This window comes from Epinephelus fuscoguttatus, linkage group LG19 (assembly GCF_011397635.1).
Source record: "Epinephelus fuscoguttatus linkage group LG19, E.fuscoguttatus.final_Chr_v1".
NCBI lineage: Eukaryota > Metazoa > Chordata > Actinopteri > Perciformes > Serranidae > Epinephelus > Epinephelus fuscoguttatus.
The window spans coordinates 30,412,601-30,427,777 of NC_064770.1; the positions used below are offsets into that span (position 1 = coordinate 30,412,601).

General features: G+C 41.7%; 1 protein-coding gene across 5 annotated transcripts in view; it reads left to right on the forward strand.

Moving 5' to 3' along the window:
* The window catches only part of cacna1ha (calcium channel, voltage-dependent, T type, alpha 1H subunit a), a 163,676-nt gene that overhangs the window by 80,633 nt on the left and 67,866 nt on the right, over positions 1–15,177 (forward strand). For all 5 annotated transcript variants that reach the window (XM_049561002.1, XM_049560998.1, XM_049560997.1 and 2 more), the window contains exons 3-6: positions 246–358; positions 2,985–3,118; positions 4,109–4,206; positions 12,671–12,830. In XM_049561002.1, coding sequence (XP_049416959.1) covers positions 246–358; positions 2,985–3,118; positions 4,109–4,206; positions 12,671–12,830 — 505 coding nt within the window. The remainder of the gene's footprint in view (positions 1–245; positions 359–2,984; positions 3,119–4,108; positions 4,207–12,670; positions 12,831–15,177) is intronic.

The following is a 15,177-nucleotide window of genomic DNA, read 5'->3' on the forward strand; positions in this document are numbered from 1 at the left end:
CAGCAGGGTTGTTTGGATCATGTTGCTCCTGTGTGTGGCTTGCACCTGATCATGCCTGGCCTGGATGCACCTGTGGTCAGCACTGGAGGCAGTGTTACAGAGAAAGCTGCCCACAGCCTTAGTGATGCAACCTTAACGTTATTTAAAAGGAGACTGAGAACATTTTTGTTTGCATTTTCTTACTGCTTTAGCTCTTGCTTTTCTGTGAAGTTTCTGTGAAATTTTGGCCTTAACCTCTTCCTGCACATGGTTCGAGCATGTGTCCATGCTGGTGATCCTGCTCAACTGCGTGACTCTGGGGATGTTCCAGCCCTGTGAAGATGTCAGCTGCCAGTCAGAGTGGTGCCGCATCCTACAGGTCAGTGTAACTGCCTCATCCTTATGATAACTGGGCCCATGAAGACATTATGACATGGCATGTTTTGTGTGTTCTCTTTGCATAGAAACACCTGACATAACATTCTCACTGTCCTCAGTGCTGCCTGTAACAGCAGATTTATATAAGATAGAAATGGCCTTGGGAAAAGGTGTCGCTTACTTTGTGACATATTTGATGTTCTATCTCACACAAGCTCCACCCTCTACTGGACTAAATGTAATTCTGTCATCCAATCACGAGCACTTGTTCCCCCACTGAAATTTGCATAAATGTAATCAGCTAATCAGCCTGAATACAAGTGGGCCCCACAGTATATATGGCAGCACACAATGCCGTCCACTATCCTTTTTCTTTTTCAGCAACAACAATTTGCCCACTGGACAACACAGGGCAGGTGAAAACGGTGGGGTGTGTGTCAGTTGTGTTGCACCTGCCTTCCTTCTGGGCATGATACACCTACATGTTCCTGTGCTCCTTCATGACCTGGGGAATGTGGTGTGCAGTGCGTCTACTGCTTGTCTGTTGACCCCTGCAAGCTTCGGCCATGGCTCCACCCAGTTTGGTTGCATACTACCTGTGTTGGCTGGGTCTTCCTGCTTCTCCACTGCAGCAGCCTAGGTTATAAAGGAGGAGGCGGGCTGCAACGACTAACCTTTAACCACTCAGGATCAGTGTAGCTGGGTCAGTGTTCTGTCCAAATAGTGCGTTAGGTCATCAGGCTCCTCCCACTGTACCCATACAGTTAAGCAAAGGGTGGAGCCTGTGTGAGATGAAACAAAGGTTATGATATTTTAAATTTGTTCTGTAAGCTAAGGCTGATCCTTCTACCTAGTGGCCCTGTTGCTCCTATGCTGCTCGCTGAAGTGGGTGTAGGATGGCGGCAGCATCGTGTGCAACCTTATATGTAGTGGGGTCCACATGTATTTGGGTAGGCACATCCTGATTGGCAGGCTATGTTTATGCAAATTTCAATGGGCAAATGCATGCTCATGGGAGAGTATTACCCACATAATCCAGTAGAGGGCTCCACCTCTGCTAATAGAGGCCTGCAGGGATGACGTTTATTTGTAGGCTAGTCTCTATATACAGACTCTACATTCAGTGAATGTAGAGTCTGTAGGCAAACCCCGGAGATCTTGCCTCCAGAAGAAGAGCGGAAGAGCCCTGGTTTCCGGTTGTAGGCTGTTTGTAGTCCGCGTGATATTGACCAATCATGTTTGAGCCGGGTGCAGTTGTTGCCAGGTTAAACGGTCCGTGCGGTGAACTAACAAGGCGGAACATAATTGGTGTCACTGCAAACTCTGAATCCATCGCAATGGTTCAGCATATTTACTTATATATAAACGGAAGTTGGAAACAGAAATTCGCCTCCTCCGCCCAAATCAAACCGGAGTGCCAAAAAATCGGGGTTCTGCCCCCAGAGGCTCTGTCGCTGTCTGCCGGGAGTCAGACACTGAATACAGCCGATGGGTTCCGAGAATGTTTGTAGGCCAACATGGAAGTTAGCATAGCCTCCACAAAATGATACCACTTTTGTGATGTTTGAAGCATAAATGCAATCGCCAGAAGTGAAAAGCTAATGTTAGGCTATGAACCAAGTACACTGTGGTCACATGAACATCACCCTCGCAGCGAGGCTGTAATGCCATGTTTGGTGTGATGAAGTTCTTTAGTCTCAGTAAGCCACTTGTTAGCAACTGTCTTTTTTCAGTTAGGCAAAGGCCTCCAAATTTACAAGTAGAGTATTTACTGGCGTATTTTATGTCTCAGAACAAAATGTGAAAATCTCTGAAGCTTGTGTTAACCACTTACCTTATTTCAGGGATCTAACCAAAAAAAAAACCATTTACTTAGAGACGAGGGAACTGGGAGTGCTAAAGTGCTAACTCATTTCTTGGTATTAGGACTCATTCCTGCACCACTCCATAGAACTAGGGTTACAATATTGTAACCTTCGTTCTTCCACATAAGCATCTCTCGCTGTAAAGTCATGTGCCTTGTTTGGATTTTTATTTCACCAGCTAAGTCATTACTTTAGTGAACATTGTGTATAATTTGCCATCACTAATGTAAAGACCATTTAGGAAAATGAAATTTTCTTTTGCAACAGGCATTGCTTTCATGTTCGGCTCTATATTGCTGTGAAATGACAGGAAGAGCAATAACAATAATAGGCTCAATTTGTAAACAAATGGTAATGAAAACTTATTTCATTCGTTTCCTTGTCTCACTTGTGTGGTTTGCTTCAACATGCTCTCGCGCTGCAGAGTAATGTTGATTCTTGGTGCACTGAGATGTGCTCATTATATTCAAAAACAGACATTGTTTTTGTTGTGGTAGATGTCTAATTAATTGACACACAGCCATAACCATACTAAGCCAGAGATATTCCCTGCTGGGATAAAACTAACTAATGGAGACAAGAATTTCTTTTCAGACAACCTCCACTGGCACTTTCACAGCTACAGTCCAAATGGGGGTCCATATTGACGAGGACACTTAACAGGACTTGACCTTTTTCTGTCGGCAAGAAGTCAATTTCCTCTTGTTGTTGTTAAACATTCATTCTGTCTGTGTGTTTGTTTTTCTCACCATGTTTCCTCAGGTATTGGACGACTGTATCTTTGCTTTCTTTGCTGTGGAAATGGTCATCAAGATGGTGGCCCTGGGGATTTTTGGCTCCAATTGTTACCTCGGTGACAAGTGGAACCAGCTAGACTTTGTCATCGTCATGGCGGGGTTAGTATCCCACAATGCTTTATGCTCACGCCCACAAGTTGCTCCGTTTTGTCTGTTATCTGCAGCCAGACAATAGCAGTCTGCTTTGAATAAGATAACATTTCACTGAGCACGAAGTAAACAATCAGTGCAGTCTCACACAAACAAGAATGCACACAAACATACAGCTTTCTGCCTCAGGAATAAATACACTACCCACAGCTTATGCATGACAAAGATGCATGATGCAGGTACATGTGTTTGTACCTGTGGGTGTGTTTATGTATGTGTTTGTCCTCACAATGTCTATCATTATCAAAACAGAAGTGTCCTTAATATGGGAGCGCTGTGTTTTCTCTCTGTCACCCTGTAATCTAGAGGAGTAAGGATGCAACAATGTGGTTATGTGCAACATCTACACCAGCTGCAGTAACCATTTATCGTAAATCTTGTCTTAAATGGCACCACACCATCCAGTTAAGCTCCACTTCAGAGATAAGCAACATTCGGTACTATATTTACCAATCTGTGCAGCCTCAAAATGCACCTATCAGTAACCAAGACTTATAATTTGGAGACTGGAGGAGCACATGCTGCGCTCCCAGACTAAAGTCTGGGGCCACTACATATGTTGAGGGCGAGGGCAGTACCCAATCAGCAGCAGACATTCCTTGAGCTACTCCCACGCTCCAAGGGCCGAGCCAGTATGACCACACACACACTCCTCACACAGCCAGCACAATCACAGAGCACAAGTGATTGACACAATTAGGACCATAGTTCTCTGCCTACTTGTCACACTGATGATGTTGGGTGCTACAATATAAACTACAGTGAGAGGAAAGAGCTTTTGACTGTATGTAATTAAATGTCACATGTACAGTAATTATGTGGGCGGCTGCTATTATGAGCATTATAATATTTTTGGTGTTTACTTTGTGTAGCTATACCTGTGAGTGCAGAACATGAAGCAAACTCTCTCTTCCTGCCTTTCTCCAACTGTGTCTCCAGGGTAATGGAGTATTCTCTGGATGGCCATAACGCCAGTCTGTCAGCCATCCGTACCGTCCGAGTGCTCAGGCCACTGAGGGCCATCAACAGAGTACCAAGTAAGTCCATATTTACATAACTGCAGGGATATGTCTCAGGTGAATGCTCTGATAGTTTACCTTCCTTGATTAGCAATGAGCACCTGCACTCATTTGCTCTTTTAGTCAATGTTAACAGTTAAGCACGCCACGGTGATTCACTGAACCTGCTTTCCAGAGCCTTGACAGTTGATGGCTGAACAGTGGAATGCAAGCTAGCCCTATAAATGCAAAAGTCTGTCCATGAGTGAGTCAGTGATGAAGTTTTGCCACTGGTCAGAGTGATTAATGATGTGAGTGTGTTTTCCCACTGGACGCTGATCCTTTGAAATGACTAGGCGCTGGCCATAGACTGGCACCGTCAGGGCCGTGGCGAGTTGATGCCGACCTCCTGTTTACTTTTGCAAACTGAAAACCATTTCCCTCATTGGAAATGAAGCTGTTATTCACTTTTATTTCACAGATAAGAAACAAGTTAAAAAAGCCCCCCAAAATAGCATTTGAAGTCTTTGAGTAGAGGAAAACTCTGCTAGCCACCAGGCTAATTAATGCAATGTGACATACCATAGGCTTATGCTAATGATATTAGTATGTTGTATATGTGGGGAAAACGTGTCTAGCTAAGACAATTGTTTTGGCAGTGAACCTTGTGAGTTATAATGGAGCTGAATTTTGTAACTTTTTAAAAAGTTGATGTTGTTCCCAGTTTCATATAAATAGAGAAGAAGACCGCTAGCTGCTAGGCAAACTGCAAAATGTCATGGATTGTCTTAAATCGAGCAAAAAGCAGCTCGATCAGTAGGTAACGTCACAGCTCCAGAGAAAGCAGGTCCCCTCTGCTGTGGGAGTGTGTCTAAGTGTATTGTTCGTCATGTTAAGATGTCTTTACATTCATTTTTAGCCTGGACTGCAACAGTGAGTCAAGCACTGTAAGCGAAAAATCCATGACTGAGTAAATGCCCTCACTTCCTGTTTCAAATTAAAAAGCTAATATTCAGATTTAAAGCCGTATATTGGGTTTTGATCTAATCTTGTTTTTGTGCATATCTCTATGAATAAATGAATTTAGCTGGCAAGAACTCCCACTTTTGGGAGTTCTTGCCAGCTCACATTTGTATAGCGCCTTTCTAGTCATCTAGTGACCACGCAAAGAGTTGGGTTTTTTTTTTTTTTTTTACACTATGAGTCACGTTAACCCATTCACACACACATTCATACACTGGTGGCCAAGGCTACCATACAAGGTGCCTGCTACTCAGTTTTAACACACTCACACACCAATGGAATTTGGGGTTCAGTATCTTGCTCAAAGATACTTCGACATGCAGCCTGGAGGAGCCCGGGATCGAACCGCTGATCTTTCGATTGGTGGATGACCCGGTCTACCTCTGAGCCACATTTCATATGTTGTCTATACTCATAAATACTAAATATATGAAAACACTTTAGAGATTTTTTTTGTTTTATATTGTTTATATAAGTTTTTGTGAGCAACTCTGCATAATTGTCTGCCACAGAATGCTTCCTTTCCCAATAGTGACAATATCTTATTGTAGTATAAACACTTAGCACAGGTAGTTTAACTTAAAGATTTGATATTACATTTACATTTTTTCAGTATCCTACACTAAATGCCCTGAGATTTACTCATTTCACCTGTGATTACTGTAAAACTGTGCTGCGTAATGTTACCCACCTGTTTTCATTCATCAAGTTTGCACTGAGCACCACAAAACCAAAATGGCATGGAAAAAAATTAAATATTTTGATGTCTGTATTCCTACTACTTAACGCTGAGTTGACCGATGATCCGTGACTTCTTGTTTGCTTTAATCCCACTTCCAGAGGTTATGCCGCGCCAGTGCTGAGTGAGAACTTGCACATAGTTTGTCATTTTCCTAAAAGCTCTGTGACAGAAGCGGCCATGAATCTACAGCTAAAGAGGATCACGGGACAATGGTGTCATAACAACGTACTAGATTATTAACCAGCATACATTAGGCAAGCGGCCAAGCTGTTTTTCAGCTTCAGTCTGCCAGTGTTGGTAGCCATTTTGTTCAATACTCCTCGCTTGATCAGGTTTACACACTGAGTTTTAAATTTTTCTTCTTCTTGTAAACAGCTGTCTCAGTCTGATGTCAACCTGTTAAGTATTATTACAGAGTAAACCAATTTTATTGTTCATGAAACACAGTTTATTTGGAAAAAATCAATTCTTACAACACTAAAGAACCCATGGGAATATTATTGGAACATGGCAGGTATTTGTGCTACAGTGACTAAGTATGTTGTCAGGGTTATGGATGTCTGCTTGCAGTCTGGCGGCAGCAAGCTGAAAGACTGTGGTATGTGTGTGTGTGTGTGTGTGTGTGTGTGTGTGTGTGTGTATGTGCTTGAACGATGACCCCGCTTCCCCAGAATAAGCCAGTTGTTCGCATGTGACACAGAATAACCCAGGATTCTTCCACGTAAATGATGACGTTATATGTTTGTACAAGCGTGTGTGTGTGTCGTTTCAGTCTGTGTGTGGGTGCTTTGGGCACTGCAGATAACCAAAACACAATCATAAAGCATGGCAGGTTGTCTGTTTCTCTCAAGCTATCATCACAAACAGTCTCACACACAGGGACGCACACACACACATTCGCTGTGTTGTTCTACCTCTGTGAGGACTGAAGAATTTAACATTAACCTTAACCTCATCGCTAAGCTAACAGTAGCCCCGAGAAGCAATCTTTACAAGCACGGACAAGGTGAAGTGAAACTTATGTTATTGTAACAAGTTTCCAGTCGCACCCTGAAGGGTCTGACACTGGGCGGTAGATGGAGAGAAGAAAGAGGGAGAGAATTACAATGAGAGGTATTACTCGGAGCTGAAAACTCAAGGTCAGTGTGGATACAAAAAGACACAAACATACCCCAAAGCCCACAGACTCATATTCTCACAGGTACACACAAACACCCGGAGGATGTGTAACATCAGCTTCCTTCCTTCATTTTTCCTCTCTTTTTATCTCTGTCAGACTCCATCTCATCTTTTGTTTTGTCTTCCATCTGAGTTGTGATCAGAGATGATGTAGAGTATTTGTGGGCGCAAGCCAGCCGGGCTAGTAGCCAGGCTGAAGTTTTTCTCTCCCTACTTACCGTCTGTTTGTCTCAAAGCGTTCTGCTATCACTCCATCTCTCTGTTTGTCTCTCTGCCCTAAGTGGATGGGAAGCGTTCAGTGTCAGACAGATATTAAACATGTTTTTGTGCTGTAACCTGGAAACAGTGTGCAGAACTCTCTGCTCACAACAACAAGTACTCTGTGAGCACAGGAAAAACTACAGCTCCCATGAATAAATCTACACGTATAGCCACATGGGTGCTACTAACCCTTCCATAAAACTCAACAATGTTTACTTCTAAGTTCTTTTTTTCCTGATTTATAGCTTTAATCTCTGTTCCGCTGTTATTATAGACATGTCTGAGATAGCTGTGACCCCTCAACCTGCTTATGGACCCACCTCTTCAGCCTGGGAACATCAAGGGTTTATGGGAAATGGTGTTTGTTAAAGGCAGTCATTGCTGAGGCATGAGTAATCCAGTTTACAGTTAGCAATAATTTTAATCTAGCACCGGAGACAACTCATTGTGTCTGTTTGGGAGTGATTCTTTAAAGTACTGGATACATTTGTGTTACAAATATGAAATACTTGTTGATATATGTCATATTTAAGTTATTATTTGTTGATGGTGTCTTTCTCCAAATTGTAATTATAGTATTTATTTACCACTTCTCCACTAAACAGTATTTTAGTGCTGGAAAGATGGTCTTTTCATACAACTAGGCTGTCTGTGCAACAGAAAGACACAAATCCTTTTGAAATTAATGCTTTGTGACCAAAGAAAATAGAAGAAAAAGGGCTGTGGCATTTGCTTTTGTTCAATAGTCACACAACCTACAACTACCAGAATGCACTGCATTGCACCAATAAACACTCTCGCTGGTGGGTGGCATAATGCAAGCTTGGTCGTTATGACACAGGAAACAAACAATCTCGTATTCCAGTTAAACAGTAAGCTAAAATATGTTTCTGAAAACATTTTAGGCGAGGAATTGGTAATGCAGTTAGAGTCTTTTTTAACACCCTCTAGTTTTACAATACAGGAAATAGTATCTCACCCACTTCCTGTCTACAAATTCTCATATTACAGCTAAACAGTGCACTAAAATTAGATTCTGAAGACATTATAGGTGAAATAGGCAATGCAGCACCAAAATCTTGGTAGCAGTGCTTAGTTTTACTGTTTGAAGTCAGTTTTTACACCCTCATTTTTTTTCAATACAGGAAACAGTATGGTACTCACTTCCTGCCCACAAATTCTCATGTTACAGCTAAACAGTGCATGAAAAACTTTTTCTGAAGACATTTTAGCTGAAATAGTCAATGCAGTAACATAATCTTTATTTTGAGTTGATCAGTGCTGCGTAGTTTTACAGTTTGATTTGAGTTTGAGAGAAGGAGAGAGGGGCAGATCTGTCTCTTGATCCACTTCTGTACTCTTTGTGCCCCGGGTGGCGGGCAAACAAAAAAGTGGAAGTACAATCTGTGGTCCTAGAGCCAGTCAAATCCGCCGAATAAGCGCTGATAAGATGGAGAGAAGTTTACCACAGTTCAGTTACACATAAAACCCACATTATTATGATGCAAAGCCGGTCGAAAATGGGCAAAGTATCCCTTTAAATGTTTAGTCTACAAAGAGCAATGTAACCCAGATAATGCAAATTTTAGTTTTAGTCACAATCATTATTGCAAAGTTTGCTTTATTTCCAGTCAGTGTGATGAGTCAGAAGATTGTGGAAAGCCACTCACTCATCATAGCTGTTTGCTTGTTTACCAGTGACAATGATTTCACATTAACATATTTCATTCCTCCCAGATCTAATATAAAAAGCAACTTTATGACTTTATTGCATCTTCTACAATCTACAAGTCTACAATCCTGCTCCTTTCCATAACATATCAAAGGAAAAAAACAAGAACACATTCTGAATTATTTGAGTATTTCCAAAATCTTCCAGTATTTGATTATATTTCATTTTGTCTCTTCTTAACAACTTTACCCTCATCACTTCTCACGAGCTAAAATAATTTTTATTGCCTGGTAGAATTTTGTTTTCTCCAGAAGTTCAGGCCTCAGGAAACTTAACTTTTCCCTGTGGCATGACTTTCTGGATATTGTCCTTCCCAATTTCAGATGGTCTCATCCAAGCTGCCACTTGTGTGCCATTAGATTGCATTAGTTTAATTAAACCTACCAGCGCGCTTTGCAGCTCTGGGAGTACACACGTTGTCAATCCAGATTTAAATCTTCTTGTGTTTTCTAACCCCGTCTGTTTTTAAGAAGTGAAATTCGGGGTATTGCTGAATCACTTCTCCGCACTCAAATGTTGTATAGAGAAACCATTAGCATTCTGCTTAGGGGATGTCAATGCTGTGAGATGTTTGCATTTGAGCAGATTTCACAGCACACAGATGCCTCTATAGTAAGGCATCTGTGTGCTGTTTACTCAGTGTGTATGTGTGTACAATTGCATGTTCTGTATTCACACAAGTAGATGGCAGTATTCTAATGTCTCTGGAGTATCGCTATCCACCTCAAGCACGCAAACAGATGTTACTTTGTTTTTCAGTTTTATGATGAGAAATGTGTATCATTAGAGTGTGTGTTACGTTTTCTCATTTTCCATGTGTATAACTTCTGTTTTGTGAGAAATGGGAAACAACAAGGCGAATAGCTTGTTGACAGGTATGAAAAGGCAGATGTGTTGAGAGTAGAAGATCTCAGGCGAGATGAAACGAGACAGATTGGTGATGAGACAATGATTTAAACTGGGCGATTTTATCGATTTCTATTCTGCCCCAAAGCCATGACCACATCTCATTAGAGCTCTGTTTTGATGGATTGACCCTCACCTGCCTGGCTGTCACATATCTCACAAAAAACACATTATGGCGCAATGCAGCTCTAGATGTGCAGCTGGTCTGTGGTCAGGAAAGATGGATGGTTGACTGGATGGGCTGATGAATGATGGATGAATGTAGAGTAGACTTTTTCTTATTTTTGCCATCCCAGACGTTGCATTCACATTACAAGCAAATGTAGCCCAGGTCTGATTTCTTTGCTGTCATATAACACAGATAGGAGTTTTTCAGAGGTTTTTTTTAATCAGATCTTGGCCACTTTCATATGTGGTTCTAAATCTGATACATATCTGATCACTGGCCATGTGTGAGGAGGGTCATATTGAAATTCATGTGTGTGTTTCCCAATACATCCATGGTTTTTTCCATGTCATACTTAACATACCTAACCATACCAGTGCTGTAGACTGCACTAGTCGCCAGCCAGAAGAGCCCAACTGCCAGACGCTTTCTGTCAGGGACAGCTTGCCTCCATGCCCTGACAGCGTTGTCGTGAGGTGCCGACAGAGATATTGGAATGCAGCCATGGACATCCTAAGGTTTGGAAGGACTGTTCCTCTGTGAAACCCTCCACATGGCAGCCCCACCCACACCTTCCTCTCCACAAAACTAACAACAATAGCTGGTAATAGAGCTAGTACCTCTGTGTTCCTTTGCCGTCCAGCCTTCAAGCCATTGTTGCAATGGCTCATCAACCTGCAGCCTCAGCAGTATGAAAACTGTCCCTTTTTACAACAGCCTGGTATCCTGAAAACAAATGGAAGTCTGATGATGTCATTCTGCATATTGATTAGCCATGTGCTTCTGTTGCCATTGGCGAAATGGTCCTTTGGAACAGTGTGCAGTCCTCTCCTCCTCGAAATGTCATTGGACCTCCGCAGCAAGAGATGAACGCTTGCTCATACATTTATTTTTTCCTCAAATGCCTGTTTTAAGAAGAAGAAGACATACCTTATTCATCCCTGAGTGGATATTCAGTTTTTTCATTCTGTTGTCATATACACACAGGCCCGAAATACACACACACATGCACAAACAGGACCTATACATGATGTCAGAGCGAGAGGACTGCCCATGGACAGGCGCCCCAAGCAGTTTGGGGGTTCTGCCTTGCTCAAGGGCAACTCAGCAGTGCCCAGGAGGTGAGCTGGCACCTCTCGAGCTACCAGTCTACACTCCATGTTTGGTCTGGACGGGGACTTGAGCCAGCAAACCCTCTGGTTCCCAACCCCAGTCCCTATAGACTGAGCTACTGCCGCAATTGTGACATGCTTTTTTCGTTGCTCCAACACAATGTGAGTGACATTATTGGTTGCATGTGACACGTTTCAGGGCAGAGATCAGTTCACACTGATGTCAGATAGGGAACAGTTCAAACATGAATGTGAACAGTCGAGGCAAAATGATTGGATCTGGGGAGATAATCTGAATTGAACACTAAGCCCTGTAATGCGAACATAACAATATACAATGTAAGACTAAAGCAAAACCCATCACAGGAGATTTCATGCTGTGGGGCTGTGGAGAAAATAGGTTCTGTACTGCAACTTTATGGCTAATGAGTGTACACAGAAGCACACACGGATAAACACAGATAGGACGACGCACCCTAAATGCTGATGAGTCATTCTCTCTGAGCGGGGACAGTTAGTACTTCACAGAGTAACAACATCAAAAATCCACTGCCAGGACACTTCCTATACTTGTAAACAACATGGGGATAGAATGATATCCACATTTTGCTCATTAGTGCTGTCAAACATGCATACATAATGAATCATAATCTTCTGGACAGTTGTACAAGTTTGATTTCATTCTGAATTAGTGGAAATGAATTTAACAGTGATGATAGTTTTAATAATGTTTAGCTTCGGGCACAGACTTTAATAAGAACTCTTGTGAGCTCAGTGCAGTTTAGGCCCATCCTGATGACTGTGAAACTCCACAGCAAACCAACACATTTGTTTTTGTTTTTCACCAAATGATAATGGATTCAGAGAAAACTTTCTCCTGCAGTGGCACAGCACAAACAGTCTGGAGATTAGATTTTGGGGACTCGAGGAGATATAAGTTTGCATAGCATTGCCACTGTCAAAATTAGTCGAGACACTGTGGAGTTTACCGTACTGTAAGTGTGGTCATTGTGACAAGGCTGCGATATATGTGAAAGGGGCCAGAACACATTGTGAGGGACCTCAGGGACTAGATCCCCGACTTTGCTGACGCTAAACACATCTGACAACTGGAGATGGATGCTGAATGCATGTGGTTAGATAATACTAGCCACAGGGAAGCTGTGAGTTCAAATCCCAGAGGATGAAATAATGTCAAGCTGTCACTTTCAGTATTGTCATCACTTGTAATTATATTGGCTGTCGGGATGAAGTTATGGGTTCCAAGATCACAAGATCAATAGAGGTTGTCAGGGTGTACAGTAACCAGAGGGCATGTAAAAGGTAAGCTTCTGCACCACATGCAAAACTCATGTTTACTTTTTATGTGTCCCTCTATGTAGGTATGCGGATCTTGGTGACATTGCTGTTGGACACCCTACCCATGCTGGGAAATGTCCTTCTTCTCTGCTTCTTTGTCTTTTTCATCTTCGGGATTGTTGGAGTCCAGCTGTGGGCGGGGCTGCTGCGCAACCGCTGCTTCTTGGGAGAGGACATCAGAACGTAAGGAATTTGGTCTTGTGATACAATATTTCAGGGGCGGAATTTTGATTTTAAAAGTGTGAAGGGAAGACACAATGTAGACACAAATCAGAAGGGTTTTGATAGCTTACCCCGACACAGGGTAGAACAACAATAGAACCACTCTGGAGATGGTTATAAAACTCGAGTCTAGAGGCTTTTAAATACGCAGTTGTTGTTATGGCCTCTTTAAACATACAAAGGCACAACTAGAGACCGGAACATATGAATGAATGCCCGACGCAGTTTGCAGGGGAAAGGACAAACAAAGCTTTATTTTTAAAAAGCATAAAACAATACTTACAACTCAAAGGATGAAACAAAGGGGTGGGAGATCCCAGTCAAAAAAAAGAAAAGATGGGGAAGTCGCTGGGCCAATTACGCAGTGGGTTGTCAGACCCAGCTCAACCCCCTAACTACCTAAACTGAAACTAAACTTAACCAAACAAAATCAGAAAACGGAACTAAAGGTAATCTCCAACCCAAACTAAAATAACAAAGCACAACAATCTAATTCATGCTGGGAACCAAATAGGAAGAAAGCCATTCCCCCACTACTCCAGTGCTGCTGCTGCTGCAGACATGTGTTGCTTTGTGTCTCGATGTGTCTCCCACACTCTGCCTTTCAGCTCCTTTTTATCCTCTTCTTCCAAATCCCAGTTGTCATAGGCAGAAATTTCACACAGACACCTTTTAACAGAAAGTTACTTAAGGTAATATATGATAGTATGTTGGCACAGGTCAGGCCATCACGTTGATTAAGAAAATGTGCACAAAAACAATGAAGGTGGTGCAATAAAGTAAAATGTGAAAAGTGGCAAGTAAATTTAATTGTTTTCATATTGATATGTAAAAAAAAAAAAGATGTTTTTTGTCTCTTTCATACTTTTGGAAATACATCAAAAATCAATTTTTAAGTTTAAGTTTCCCCTTTTTTAATGTAACACTAGTTTTTGGACTAAAAATGGAGTGGTCCAATGCTGCCTTTTGAAAAAGTGCAATAGACATGTCACAAATGGGCCCAGAAAATTGCCTCTGCAATACCATGCTCAAATCTACTGTAGATTAGATTTGGGGGAAGAAACACTTTGGTGAGAGTAGGATCAGGTTTAAGTTCTTTTCCTTGAGTATAGACAAAGCAGAGATGAGCGAAAAAAATTCCTTCAGTAGACTTAGAAGTTGCAATCAATTTTTAATTTCCCCCAAACAGATAAAGTACACCCACCCTGCTTTGCAAGTGCTGTTCTCCACATCCATATGGTGACCAGCACTGCCTCCAGCAAGCACACATGAAATCTTCAAACATGCTCAGTTCACTTAGCTCAAACATGATCCTTCTTTCTGTCCTTTCCCCTCTCTCCTTCTGTTTACATCTTTCTTCCCTTTCCTCCCTCTGCTTCTCTCTCTTCGCTCTCTTGTGAGAGTTTGTGTTGAGTTGTCATATGGTGTATCAGTCAGCTGTTGCCTGTAGCAAGAATACAGAAATTGTAATTTGTTAGAATACACAAACTGCATAGCGCCCTCAGGATGTAAGCCACCGTATGGCCTCATACATACACATACAGAGAGAAACAAGGAGAGGAAAAGACAAAGAGAGAAACGGAGATGTGGAGTGAGATAAGGCTGTCTTAGCCCCGAGTTGATAATGAACTTGCCTATAAATGAGAGAAGCCCAGTGCGCCAGTTCCAAAACTCCTACATGAAGAAATGAGACTCCTCCTCTTTGCAGATGATGTGGTTCTTGTGTTTTAAGATGGTTTAACGTAAAGCCAGAATATATTCAGGGCTGTCAAAATAACACATTCATTTCAATAAATTAATCAGAGAAAACATAAGGCATTAAGAAAATTAATGATTAATCACTTTCCGTGGTGCCCTTTGACCCACTGCATCATTGCATGCAAAACATTATGTATGCAATTAATTTAGACAGCCCTAAATATATTACAAAAATGTTGTCAGATGTTGGTTTGTGGGAAATTAATTTAAATTTAATTAAATTGACCAAACAACATAACCCTGGATGTAGATTGAGCATAAAAGGAAATTACTAAACAGAAGGGAACATTTCAAACTCTCTGTTATGAGGTGATAACATTTCCAAATACATTTAAAACTTATCTGGGTTTTACCAGCTCGAACAAATAGAAAATTACATTGTGACTGACCCAAACAGAAAAAAACTTTGACAAGGTGCTGGCTCAGTAAAGACAACACAAAGACAACGCTGTATTTCCCTCTACATTGCACACATTATGAAAATATTAGATTAACCTGTGCTCCTGTTTGCATTTTATCTTGTCGCATGATGAATAAGATACGTCTCATA